Genomic DNA, 14,412 nt, shown 5'->3' with positions numbered 1-14,412 from the left:
ATCTGTGGCCTCTCGACGGGAGCCTTCACGCCTCTCCTGAGAGATCATGAGCACAATCTCCTTTATGCTCAGAAGTGGTCTATCTTTTTTGGCTGGTGCTCAGCCCGGTGCATAGATCTCATATCTTGTGAAATCGCTTCTATTCTGCCATTTTTGCAGGAGCGGTTGAATGACAGACACACCCGTCCACGCTCAAAGTGTACATGGCAGCTATCACGGTGTACCATGCTCCTATGGCTGGCAAGTCGGTTGGGAAACACGACGTGGTGGTCAGATTTCTCAGAGGGGCCAGGAGTCTCGCCCCAACATGGCCCCTTATTCTTCACAGCGCGTCTTCCAAACCTGATAAACAGCAGAGGAATGATGAAGCTTTATCTTTGTTTATCAAGGTGATGGGGTGTTTACAGGTTTGCGTGCCTCACATGGACGATTAGCACATGTATAAACTTGCTGCGCATGGGAGTGGTCACATTTACGACAATGAGCAGAGACCTGAGAAACTGTACCTCTCGTTGAATTCATACAGATTACATAAACTGAGAATATTTGTTTTTGATATGAATGACTTCATTTAAAAGTATTAATTTTTAACGCACTTTCAGACAGCAGAAAGTGCACCCTGTTTGTTTTCTTTCTACAATACCGCAAAGTTTTGTCATTATTGTGAGTGTACACAAATAGAAGTAGAGAATGGCTCTGAGGGCAACTTAAATAGGCAGTTGGCTCCGCCCGTTTTGGCAGGCTGAAAAGCCATTTGTCTGTGCAGGTGTACAGACGTGAACCAATCAGGCTTCAGTATTTTGGAGAAAACTGATTTTCCCCATAAGGGTCAGGAATAATTCTGACGCAATGCTCATTCCTATTATCTCAGGGAACCAAGGTTACGTTAGTAACCGAAACATTATGTTTATGTATGAAATGTTTATAAGTCTAGTCTATCTTATATTGCTTTCGAATCTCATGAAGTATGAAACAACAGCTAGTAAAACAAATTATTATCAAATTAGCTTAAACCTACCCTTTCCATAAAATTTTAATTTACTGTAGTTTCATAATTAAAATACTTTAAAAACTGATGAAAACAAACAGGATTACTTACGGCGTCTGGTCATCTATGTTATATGATCTGTATGCCTTATCACTAGGTGGCGATAGTGAAGCTTAAATAGCAAGAAAAGTGAAGTAGAAGAAGAGCAGTAGTGATGACATCAGCGATTTCAGAGGGAGGGGCTCTGATGACATGCCGAATGGCTGTTTCATTGTGACTTGAGATAGGGGGCGTGATTATTAGGGGCGTGGTTTGTAGTACCGCGGGTCAGACACACTTGGAGAGCACCACATTGTGTCCTTTTTCGTGGCTTATTGTGATGAATAACACTCTAACATGTCAATAACTTTAAGTAGTACAGTGAAGTTTAAAAAATGTAACACTTTAGAATATCGATTTGTAAAATGTGTGAATTACTGCGAATCGGCAGAAGATAGAATCATATGTAAATCGTTTTTTTCCCACTAGCCCTATTCATCAACCAATCAGATTCATGCATTCAACAGCCCCCGTAGTATACATTTATATAAATCAGCTTTCTCCACAGAATAAGAACCTGTTAGCTTAGCTTCCAAAAAAAGATGGTTGACACTATTTGTACATTCTGTGAGTGAGATCCCACCCTCTATGGGCAGGTTGAAAACATGCAGATCTAGCGCCTTCTACTGGCTGTAGTTTTTAGTTTCAATTAGAAGCACCCACTTCCTGATGGCTGAGCGTAATGCGCATGCTCAACTGAGCTTGACGACATAGATGTGATGTGAGCAACCTGTCTGACAGTTGTCAGTCTTCTAGTAGCTGTGCCGAGAGAAATCTGAATCATTCCCTTCCGAATCTCACAGAGACGGAGAGCGTGAGTATTAGCTGTCCATGAGCTAGCAGCAAGATACAAACCTCAGTATGTTGACACCACAGTTTGGAGATGTTCAAGAGCGGGGAGGCCTGGGTTGCACTTTTATTTGACATTTCATGCACTTATATGTTCTTACAGTGTACTTACTTTAGAAAGTACTGGGTAATATAAGGTAACTGCATGGGTTAAGGTTAGGTCACATTCTTACAGGGCTTTTCACACTGCAATTAACCACTGGTTATAGTCATTCTAAACCCCCCTTTTAACCCTGGGTAAAGAAATATTTCACACTTGTAAATTAGAAGTGGGTTTAGCTGGATTAGAGCCGCTTCAGCGCTGTTAACCCTGCATTGCAGTGCCAAACTTGCACAGTGTGAAACGATACAGTGTTAGAATGTTACGGCTAGATACTTAGCAATGGACAGCCAATTGAGTGCCTCAAGTTCACATGCTTTGTATGGTCACAGAAACACTGACACCGAGTCTGAAATCAAATACGTCCCGACTATATAGTATGCAAAAAACTGTACGTTAACAGAGCAGTATGTCTGAATACATAGTATTTGAAAAACAGTCAGTGGAAAGTCGCCGGATGACCTACTACTTCTGGCAAGATTCTGAAGTACATACGATGGACACTTTACCCATGAGGCCAAGGGAGAGGTTTTATGAATGGTAGTGAAGCGACATAACTGGCGCTTGTAGGTCACATTATAATGACAACATGGCGGATGTAGTACGTCCAGATTCCATTCATACTATACACATTCATACAAGGACTACACAATGTATCGTTTCAGCATCAATATCACGATGTGTGCATCTGCGATAGTCGGTGTTAATTTCGTTGACAAATCATTTTCGTCATTATTTTCGTCAACGAAAATAAAAAACAATTTTTAACTAAATAAAAAACAATTTTAAATGACGACAACTATGACGAAAATGTATTGACATTTCGTCAACGAATAAAAAGTAGACAGAAATGTTAGGGAGTGGCGATTGGGGAAGAGATCGTCAGAACTGATTTGTGTTTGTGGTAGATGCGCATATTTGAATTGTAACGTGCTGATCTACCCGGCGGGACACGAGTTGGCATGCGTTTGATGCATGTCTCATAAATCGTTAAAAAATGTAAACGTCTGGGAGAAAGAGAAGAGCAAACATATCGATAGATCTGAATAAGAGTGACGACGCAAAAGAGCTTTATTCTGTATGTTTTTCTGTGCGAACACACACACACACGTGACCCGAAGCGTGCAGCCCTGCACATAGACAGATATACAGAGATCTCTTTCGCATCTGAATGGACAAATACACACAACATTATGTCTAAATGTCAGTTTTGGAGAGTATTCACGTAAACACAGTCGGTTATGTCTTTACAGAACGTACAGTTGTGAGAATATCGGATGTGCATCACAGTGCAATTGTATCTCCACACTCGGTCTTAAAGTGACAGTTCGTAATAAACTTAATGCCGTCTGTACACTTAATATTGATCAAACAACTGCTCTTTAATAGGTTTAATAAGGATTAATTATATTTAATTTATACAAATAAATATATCTGATTGAAAGAATAAAGAATGATGCATGCAAGTTAAAGACTGCATAATCATTCATTGAAGAAAAAAAACTGTTCTACTTTAGGAGAAGTGATTTTATTTAATTTTAAGATATTATTTTATGTCACAGTGCTAAATCTGTGTCTGTATTACATGTTCAAACTTTAAAAATGATTCATATTAACAATAGATGTTTTCTACTGGAATATATAATGGGTATGGAAATTTTAGAGAAATTCTAAATTAATGCATTACAATTTAACTAAACCCATTCGATTTTAGTCGACTAAATCTACTGCAGATTTAGTAGACTAAAATCTTATTGTATTTCGTCGACTAAAACTAGACTAAAACTAAAACAATTCAGATGACTAAAATATGACAAACTAAAATGGTATTTTAGTCAGACTATGACTAAAACTAAATAAAAATTAGCTGTCAAAATTAACACTGGCGATAGTCATGGATTGATGGAGAGACGTGGATTATTTGCAAAGTTTATCATTTGCACGCTTTTAAGTCGAGTCAGGCATCAAGCGCAAGAGGACTCGTGCAATGTTTTCTGTGCGCACACACAAAGCCACGCAGACAGCACGTGAACGCCGAATTCAGTTCCCATTCTCATTCTTTTGAGCTTAAACGGACAGCTTAATGTACCCGCAGCTGTTTGTTATACCAATGCAGGGTATTTCCTGCATAGAGAATTATGAGGCGGCCGCCTCCGTCAAATTTCGTGCCGCCTCCGGCTCTCAACAAATCTCGGACAGACAGTCACATCCTCACACTTTTTCCACCGTGATGGTTAAAGGAGAACTCCGGTCAATTTTAACATTGAGCAAATTTTTTAGTAAATTTGGAGTGCTGTCAATACAGAGAACAACGACAAAAATCGGTGTTGCCTACACTGTTATCCTCTTTTTAAAATTTGCACCCTGTTGACTTCAATGGGGCAAGTTTTAAACTTAACCAGTTCTTAGTCTAAAACATCCTTGATGTGTCATACAAGTGGCCAGCCATGTTGAGTGATTCCTTCAGAGTGAACACGAGTGAATCTGACTGCAGTAGATATGAAAGATATGAATAAAAATGATGTTAATTCAACAAGCGCACAGACCTGTATTTACTTCCTGTTTTCGGTCAAAGTCCACAGTAGTCGACTGTCAAGTTCACGCGCGTGATCATAGTAACTAAGATGATTTTTTTTTTTTTACAAATATCCATCAGAGCTGATATTCTCAAAACAACACAGCACCGTCTTCGGCTGACAGCCCGAGTCTCCACTGTTGCTTAGTTACCTATGATCACGCGCGTGAACTCGACAATCGACTACTGTGGACTTCGACCGAAAACAGGAAGTAAATACAGGTCTGTGCGCTTGTTGAATTAACATCATTTTTATTCATATCTTTCACATCTAATGCAGTCAGATTCACCGTATTCACTCTGAAGGAATCACTCAACATGGCTGGGCACTTGTATGACACATTAAGGATGTTGAGAGGCTAAAAGCAGGTTTAAAACATGCCCCATTCAAGTCAACAGGGTGCAAATTTTAAAAAGCGGATAACACGGTGTAGGCAACACCGATTTTTGTCGTTGTTCTCTGTATTGACAGCACTCCAATTTACAAAAAATTGAGATCAATGTTAAAATTGACCGGAGTTCTCCTTTAAGGTGCGGGTTCCCGGCCTGTGTCCATTCTCAAACCGTATAGTTTGCCGATAGTGCTGCGCGGATCATAATCCGCGGGTCGGCGGGGCAAGTAATAATAACATAATGTTACAATTAATCGAGGGTGGATGACAGATAAATCATTATAATGTGTTGAGTTTTATAAAGACACGGAACTCTCATCACGGTAAAACGCAATGAACGCGCGTCACTCTTTTACTTTCATTTCCAACAACGTAATTCTCTTCAGGGAAAACCAATCAAGGAAAACATATCAGGGCTCCACATTAATGCTTGTCCAGGACACTTGTTTTTTTTTTTAACGGACAAGTGAAAGAGAATTGTACTTGCCCTAATTTAATGTAAGTGGCGATTGATAGCCTATAGTTGATAATAATGTACTGATGGTAAACAAAGTTGCACTGTTGAAATGGAGCTTTTAAGAAAATTAGGGGAAAAATGCCCTTTATAAAGGTAAAAGGTATCAGTGTTTTCCAACAGTGATGAACAAATAAGAACATTAACCCAGGGTTTAGGACCGTACAGCATGAAACATCAGTTTATAAATACCCAGGATTAATTGTTAAACCTGGGTAAATTATGAGCAGTGTGAAAGTTTACAATGACCCAGGATTAACTATTTCAAGTGTGAAAAGCCTTCTTGTTTGTCAATAATTAGGTATAATACAGATAGTTCTGGACCTTGATTCTGAATGGTTGAGCCGTGTTCTAAGCCGTAGTAAATCACTCAAGCCATCCAAGCCACATAACGTTTTCAGTGATCTTATCACGGTTACAGTCCCATAGCATTAAGGCCAAGACTAGTAGGCTCAGAGACAGTTTCTGGTCAACCCTGTTCCTGGAGTACCCACAGCACTGCACATTTTCAAATTCAACTCATCAGGTAGTTAGTAAAGACTCCAAGACCTCTAATATGTGTGTTAGATAAGAGAGACATTAAAAATATACAGTGCTGGGATGCTCCAGGACCAGGGTTAGGAACCACTGACCTAAGTTAAGATATGTCTTATTTTAATTCATCCACTCCGCAACTAGATATATGAGGTAGCCTAGTTTTAAAAGTGTGATTTCTAGACCAGGAAAAGGAATATATTCTTCTAAAGATGGTCAATCCTTATCCAGTAAATTATGAACGATGGAAAAGTCATGTAAATTCAATGGTTGAAAAGACTGTAATTGCTGCAGAACATTCAGCTTTTAAAACTTCAGAAATTTAAATTACTTGGATTTTAAATATTTTAATCTGTAGACACTTCAAATTTATGTAAATGAAAAAGCCATTACAGCGCATTTAGCTAAACTATTAGCCTACATGAGAGGTATTATGTTCATATTTAAAATCAGTTGATATTATGTTCATATATTCACACTCACAAAGCTTTTCTGCAGTTCCTCAGAGCAGGTAACAGTCTCCTTTGACACTCCTTTGATGATGTGATGTTGTACTTTTTTAGGTCAAACTCATCCATCACCTCCTCTGACATCAAGATCATGTTTGCCAAAGTTGAACATTGTGCAAGAGAAAGGTTTTTGTTATTTGTTCCAGATTGTAAAAATGCCTGCATTTCTTCAACAAGAGAACTATCCTTCATCTCAATCAAGCACTGTGACAGATTCATCCATCTTTCAGGGCTGACATTGTTTTTTGTGTTTTTAGTTTTTTTTAGTTTTTTAAGGTTTTGGATTATTTTCTTGCTGCTCTCTGGGTTGTTCTCTGTGTGAATCAGCACATCCTGTAAGAGTCTCTGATTGGACTCCAGTGAGATGCCATGAAGGAATCGAAGGAAAAGATCCAGGTGTCCATTTTTACTCTTCAAGGCTTTATGCATTGCTCCCTTCAGAAACACATCCAGAGAAACAATCTCAAACCGAGTTCTGGACTTTCCTTTCAGGAACATTTTCAGAACTTCACTGTTCTTATGTAAATAACAGTAAAACACATACAGTGCAGCAAAAAACTCCTGAAAGCTCAGATGTACAAAGCTGTAAACCTTCCTGTGATAAATCACAGATTCCTCCCTAAAGATCTCTGTGCAAATCCCAGAATACACTGAGGCGTCCGTGACATATATTGCGCTCTCAATCAGGTCCTCCTCATAGAACATCACATTGCCCTTCATCAGCTGATTGAAAGCCAGTTCAGCAAGTTTTAAAATCAATTCTCTGTTGGACTGCAGGACTTTCTCTGGATCTCTCTCTTCATACTTCTGGTTCCTCATACTAGTTTGAATGAGGAGGAAGTGTATGTACATTTCAGTCAGAGTTTGAGGGATTTCTGCACTGAGATCTTGTTTCAGGATGTTTTGAAGCACAGTGGATGAGATCCAGCAGAAGACGGGTATGTGGCACATGATGTGGAGGCTTCTTGCTCTTCTGATGTGTGAGATGATTCTGCTGGCTTGTTGCTCATCACTGATTCTCTTCCTGAAATATTCCTCCTTCTGAGGGTCATTGAATCCCTGAATTTCTGTCACACGGTTGATGTATTTGGAGGGGATCTGATTGGCTGCTGCTGGTCTGGTGGTGATCCAGATGAGAGCAGAGGGAAGCAGATCTCCTTTCATGAGGTTTGACATCAACACACCCACTGATGAAGTCTCAGTCACATCAGAAACTTTCTCACTGTCTGAAAACATCAGTTTAATTCTGCTTTCATCCAGACCATCAAAGATGAACACAACTGTACATTCATCATACATCTCTGAGTCCAGATCTTGAAGTTCAGGATGAAAGTCCAGCAGAAGTCTGTGAAGACTGTACTGGTGCTCTTTAATCAAGTTCAGCTCTCTAAATGGAAGCACAAATATGAAATCTACATCCTGATTGGCTTTTCCCTCGGCCCAGTCCAGAATGAACTTCTGCACAGAGACGGTTTTTCCGATTCCAGCGATGCCTTTAGTAAGAACAGTCTTGATTTTGTCCTTCTCTCTTCTCTTCTCCTCATATCCTAGTTCAGGTGAAGGATCAAAGATGTCATTGCAGTTGATCGGAGTGTCTTGGAGGGTCTTGTAACTTTTCTCCATCTGTAGCACCTCATGTTCTTCATTCACTCCTTCACTCTCTCCCTCTATGATGTACAGCTGTGTGTAAATCCTGTTCAGGAGGGTCTGATTCTCTTGTAGTTTGATTCCCTCAAATAAGCTCTCATACTTGTTCTTCATGCTGGTTTTGTGCTGGTCTTTGACTCTCTGCAGATCATCATGCACTGGCTGGTGAGAATCGAGCTGCAGGGCTGCTTCTGTGTCATGATGACTGATGCGTTTCTGACAGGAGGAGGATGTGCTGGTCGGACAGGACACATCTCTGATCTGGTCAGCTCTCACACCACTGAAAACACATTAAGAAGAACAGAGACACAAAAACCTCTGTTAAAATAAAGAAAATATTAAAATATGTCTAATATGAAAATCATACCACATGTAGAAATAAGAAATAAAAATTGTACCTCTCTCGTCTCAGTGCGTGCGCTAAATCGCTCTGTCTTGTGGCGAAACTTTGTTAGCACTTAGCTTAGCCCAGTTCATTCAATAGGGGCCAAGCAGAGACGCTACCAAACACCTCCACGTTTTCCCTATTTAAATACAGTTACTCGAGTAGTGTAACTCGACCTAGGACGGTGACACAAAACAAAATGTTGCGCTTTTCTAAGCGTGTAAAACGAATAACTATATTGTATGGTGGAATACCATAGCAAGTGCTTGGGAGCTCTTCGACTTGGCGCAGTAATATCTTCACTCGTGAAAAATCCTCTCACCGGCCCCTGCTTTGATTTTGATTTGATTTTGTATTTTTGAACGGTTGTATTTTTTGTCGGTTTTGTTTATAAATTAGTTTCTTGGTTCTTATTGTATTGCTGACTGTTTACTTGTCTTCTGTAACTGTTGTGAGGACTGTTTATATACATCAGTGGTTCTCAAACTTTTTCAGTGCGAGGCCCCCTCTGTGTAGATGCATCGCTTTGGGCCCCCAAAGACCATTCATGACACAGAACAGCCTCAAACTTACAATTTTAGTTAAAGCAATTTTGGATGTAAGAAATTTTGGATGTAAGCCAAGTTTAATTATATTTCCCCACAAAGATAAATGTTTGGTAGTATATCTCGCTCTGCGCTTTGAGAGGACTGTGGGACACGACCAAGACAGAGTCCATTTCTTGCCTAATATCTTTGTGTTTTCTTCTAATGTTCCAAAGCAATGAACACTGATTGTAAAAGGTCAGGGGCCTCATTTATAACCGCTGCGTACGCACAAAACAGGCCCTGAAAGAGGCGTACGCCACTTCCGACGCATAAGTTGTGATTTATAAAAACAAACTTGACAGGAAAATGTGCGCACCTGCACGCAAACTCTGACCCATGCATACGAACATTTTGGAGACGGAGCAGTTTGGCGACACCGATGGTGAGCTGGAGTTAAATGTCTTTTTGGTCACTTTTAGACAGAAAATCAAAATAAAATTATACAGAAAGATAATACAAATATAATTTCACTCACCAAGCCTATCACTTGAAGCAAATATCCACATCTTAAATGTCCGCGCCAGCGAGCGCGTTGGGCCGTAGTGAAACTGACGCATATCTAACGGCAGATGAAGTAAAACTGTAAATCTTCATTATGAGTCCTAGTCATAAATAGGCTACAGTTTATATAAAACAATGATTTTAACTATGTTTTTTTTAGCAGATTGTGCAAATATAATGCACAACAAGGTCTATCTGTTTCCATTAAAAATATAAATCAATTAAAAAGACTATTTGGCCAGTGGAAAACATTGAGAAAAACTTTGTCCGAAATGTAGGCTATTTCACACTATTTGATTTATTTATTCAAAAACAAAGCAAGGATAGGCTACTAAATGATTTTTATAAATGTAATGTGACGGAACATCCGTATTTCATATTTTCCTAATGTCTTGTACCGTTAAACGTTATCACGTGGATGAATAATCACATGCAAATGATATGCAGATGAGGATATGCATAGTAAAACTAGGCGTTGTAAGCTCCATATATGGTTATTTCGGGGAGGAGACGCACGTGCGCACAATCTTCCGCTGACTGGGATTTATGAAGTGAATCCTGCGCAGGTTCTAGTGTACACACGGTTTTATAAGTCTGAATATTTTTTTGCGTACGCCATCCTACGCACAGTTTTATAAATGAGGCCCCAGAAGAGAAAATTTTATCTTCACACGTGCAAGATATGATTAGCTATTTGATGCTGCGCTGCCGAATAAAACAAAACTGAATTACCTGCGCATGTGAAATGCACTATACAAATAAACTTGACTTCCTTTATACCGTGTCCAACAAGCACAAATTGTGTAAAAGTCACGTCAATTAATTGGACCTGAGATAAAGTTTGAAACTAACCAGATACAGTGTTTTTCTCCTTTGCCATAGTAAAGGATGCAACGGTTTTGAAAGTGAACGAAAGAAAGTAATTCCCTCCGAGAGGAGACGTGAGTGACGATTTGGGAAAAGAAACAAGAGATTCCATGTCCAGAGGAACAGGCTAATTCATGGAATAGGTTATTGTTAAATTCATGGAAAAATCGCAAAACAGAATAAACCGACATATTGTTTAATTATAGTTTATGGCTCACACGTACCGCTCTCATTAAGCACGCTGTACATTACATGGCTGTGATGTAACATTTGGTTGCTACCCTATCATTTATTTTGTAAACAAAGCTTTGCACTTCACTCGTGTCCTGATATCCACATAAACCGCATTCACGGGCACAAAATGTGTTTTGGTTTACCACTGCCGATGGTACTCATTATCACGCTGACCGACACAGCCCTTAATAAAAGTGAATAATTAATTTACATGAGTAAGTTAATGTTTTTTATTATTCACATTAAATGCAGATAAATATCAAAAATTTAATTTACATATTTTTAATTTAATTATTACAAAAAAAAGTGTTCTTTTGTGCCACCCCCAGTCTGAGATCCACTGACTTACAATAATTAACCTTGTATTAGTTTTTGCTGAAGTACTGATAATTGTGAAATTTCACTGACATTTAAAATGCTCATATTGTGAAATAAGACTTTGATCATATCACCCACCTATAATCATGTTAAATAATCGTGATTTCAATATTGAGCTAAATAGGCTAATAGTGATTACGATTTTTGCCATAATCAAGCAGCCCTAGTAATACAATAAGAAACATTCTATAAATCCTCTGCACACAAAAGTATCATTTCTAAATTATAATTACAAACAGAGTATTACATATATTCATGTAAATTAGTGTAAAATTAAATATAAATGTATTAACAGGGAATTAGTCAATTCATTGTTATAAGCTGACTTTCAATGTTGGTGCTTTGTGTCAGTTATAGGTAATAAATTTTTTAATTTATGTCTACTTTTTTAAAACAGTCAATAAACTCACAGACCACTGGTGAATATAAAAGTAAGAAAGCATAACTACAATTCGTGTCAATCATGATGTTTATTTAACAGTAGTCCAAAGCATTCATGAAAATAAAAGCCTTTAAGTTTTTAAAGGGGTGGTTGATTATGATTTCACTTTTCTAACTGTAGTTAGTGTGTAATGTTGCTGTTTGATCATAAACAACATCTGCAAAGTTACAGCGCTCAAAGTTCAAAGGGAGATATTTGCTTTTAAAGAAATAGCTTTTTAAGGACTACAACAAACGGCTGGTAGAGACTACAGGACATTCTTCTCGAGTTAGTGACATCACCAACCCTAAAATGTACATAAACCCCACCCCCAGAGCACAATTTATAGATGATCAAGACCATTCAGAAATGTCCTGTTGCATTCTACATGTTGTTACTTCTTCTTGAGTCTCTCCATCATTGTCTGACTCCGGTTTGAACATAAAAGTCTAAAAGTTTTGAGGTAAAAGGACAGGAGCTCTTGAAGCTCCGCCCCCTGTGCCGGGAGCAGCAGCTCATTTGCATTTAAAGGGAGAGACATAAAAACTGTGCGTTTTTGCTCACCCTCAGAAAGTGAAAATTTTAACATGCTATATAAAATGTCTGTGGGGTATTTTGATCTAAAACTTCACCTACATACTCGGGGACATCAGAGACTTATTTTACATCTTGTGAAAAGGGGATTATAACACCCCTTTAAATGACCCAACGGAGTTTAAATGTCACCTAGCGGCCATATTGGCTCCTGTGCCTAAAACTCCCAGAGCATATTGATAGTTTGAGACAAATTTGAAAGACTACTTGGTTGGATTTGTCGCTTTGACTTGCAGTTTTAGGGTGCCCAGGCACAGGTTTTATATTTTATATTCTATGTTCAAGAATAGGGTCGCCAGGTGAGAGGCTAATGAGACTAACTAGTTATCTGGATTCCAAGACTATCATCTATAGATATATTCAATTTGGATACATATTTTATATAGCCTTTTTACTCTTTATTTTAACAACTATTTGTGCAACCATACACACACTTGTATTTGTCTTAGGGCTGGGCGATATGGCCAAAAACAATTATCACGATAATTGTTTTATATCAGTCGATATCGATATGTCAAATCTTTATTTCTTTCAAGTTTAACCGTCTGGGGACGAATTGGGCGGTACCGCCCAAAATGGCATACTTTTACAAATGTGCAATTATCTTCAAAACTATTAATGATAGAGAGGTGCGGTCTTTTTTGCCGTCTTCCTCAGATTCCGCTGAAAACAGTGATATCCCGTTTGTATTATACACACACAATACCGCAATGTTGCGCAATACCACTGCATAAAAAGGCCAATGAAATCGATGTTGTTAGGCAAACTCCACCAATGGAAAAATTGCCGCTGGGAGGATTTCTTTTTTTTTACCCAATCAGAGGAAGGTTACCATGACGTATTCTAGCCAATCAGAGGACTCTGTAGCCTTCAATATGTGCAAACAAACAGCGTCATGTGGACGGAGAATGAGACAGATAGCGAACGGAGAGGAGTATTACAGAGCGCACAGAGATCTATATAATTGAGAGACAGAATAACTTAAAGGGCACCTATTATGGAATTTTGAAATTTACTTTTCATGTAGTGTGTAACATAGATCTAAGTGAACAAAAACATCCTGCAAAGTTTGAAATATGAAAGTGCACCGTATATAAAGTTATTGTCTTTCAAAAGTAAGAGTCGACTCTGAGTCATTTTTATGAATCGTTAGAAGACCGAAGCTTTTTCTCTGACTAGATGACGTCAACTTGTCGAGTTATTTGAATACGATACGCCCACTTATTGCGCTCCAAGGCAAACTTGAAAACGTCATGGCGACGAGACGCTGTGTTCTGAAGTGCGATCTGCCCAAGGAGGAGCATTTGAAGACTAAGTGGCTACAATTCATATATAGTCCGAGCCTTGTGCTTTGTTCGCGCCATTTTGAAGACGATTGCTTTACCAACTTAAATGCACTCAAACTTGGATTCACGATATTCTGATATTGAAGGAAGGTCCAAGTGTATTTGCATCAGCTTTCTCCTCCGTATCACAACCTGTAAGTGTTATTAATAATTAATTGTTGCTTTTATGTTTTATGTAGCATGCTTAATAATTATTTTGTTTGTTGAGTAAGCACCGTTTAGCTTCTAGGTCTTCAATGACAATTGTATTGAGATATGTGAAGTGTTTGTGGTTGTTTTCGGAGTTACCTCGTAGTGACGTAACTGCATTTTTTTTTTTTTTTTGTAAAAACGTTATGTTTATGCATCGGGCTAACGCAAACAAAGACTGATTGTGCTTTTATAATATGAACTCTGGGCTATGCTAGCTAACATAACATTAAATTCTTTATCTTATTTTTAGTTTTTTACTACAAACTACAAAGCAGTGGACTATAATCATTATTATAACGCAATTTAATTGATAAAAGCATCATTGTACTCCGTGTTAAACAATAAGTATTATCTAATATCTCTGTAAACACTGCTGGGTCATCTGACCAATCGCAGATTAGCGTCGCGCAGAGGAGGGGTTTGGAAAAACGAGTCGTTGAACGAATCATTTGGGAGTCGGTGAGCAAATCAGGTAAAAATAAATGCATATTATACGACAACAAAAGTGTTTTTTGTCATTGCATGCATGTAAAACTGTTGTTGGGGACTCCCAAACCAACATTAGGAACATTTTAAATGTCATAATAGGTGCCCTTTAAATAGCATTATTATTGTATTGTTTTAGCACTTTTATGATGGCAAGCAGTACAAGAACAAGCTCTGGAACAATTACTGCAAAGTAAATCTGCCAGGTTGTGAG

The 14,412-nt window shown here is 38.4% G+C and overlaps 1 protein-coding gene across 1 annotated transcript in view; it reads right to left on the bottom strand.

Moving 5' to 3' along the window:
- LOC307003782 (uncharacterized protein) overlaps window positions 1–14,412 on the bottom strand; it is a 91,719-nt gene that overhangs the window by 65,816 nt on the left and 11,491 nt on the right. Inside the window, exon 3 of the mRNA XM_079622589.1 lies at window positions 6,535–8,487. Coding sequence (XP_079478715.1) covers window positions 6,535–8,487 — 1,953 coding nt within the window. The remainder of the gene's footprint in view (window positions 1–6,534; window positions 8,488–14,412) is intronic.

This window comes from Phoxinus phoxinus (genome assembly GCF_949152265.1).
Source record: "Phoxinus phoxinus genome assembly, chromosome: 1".
Lineage (NCBI taxonomy): Eukaryota > Metazoa > Chordata > Actinopteri > Cypriniformes > Leuciscidae > Phoxinus > Phoxinus phoxinus.
The sequence above is the reverse complement of the archived record's forward strand: the minus strand, read 5'-3'. Positions and strand labels throughout refer to the sequence as shown.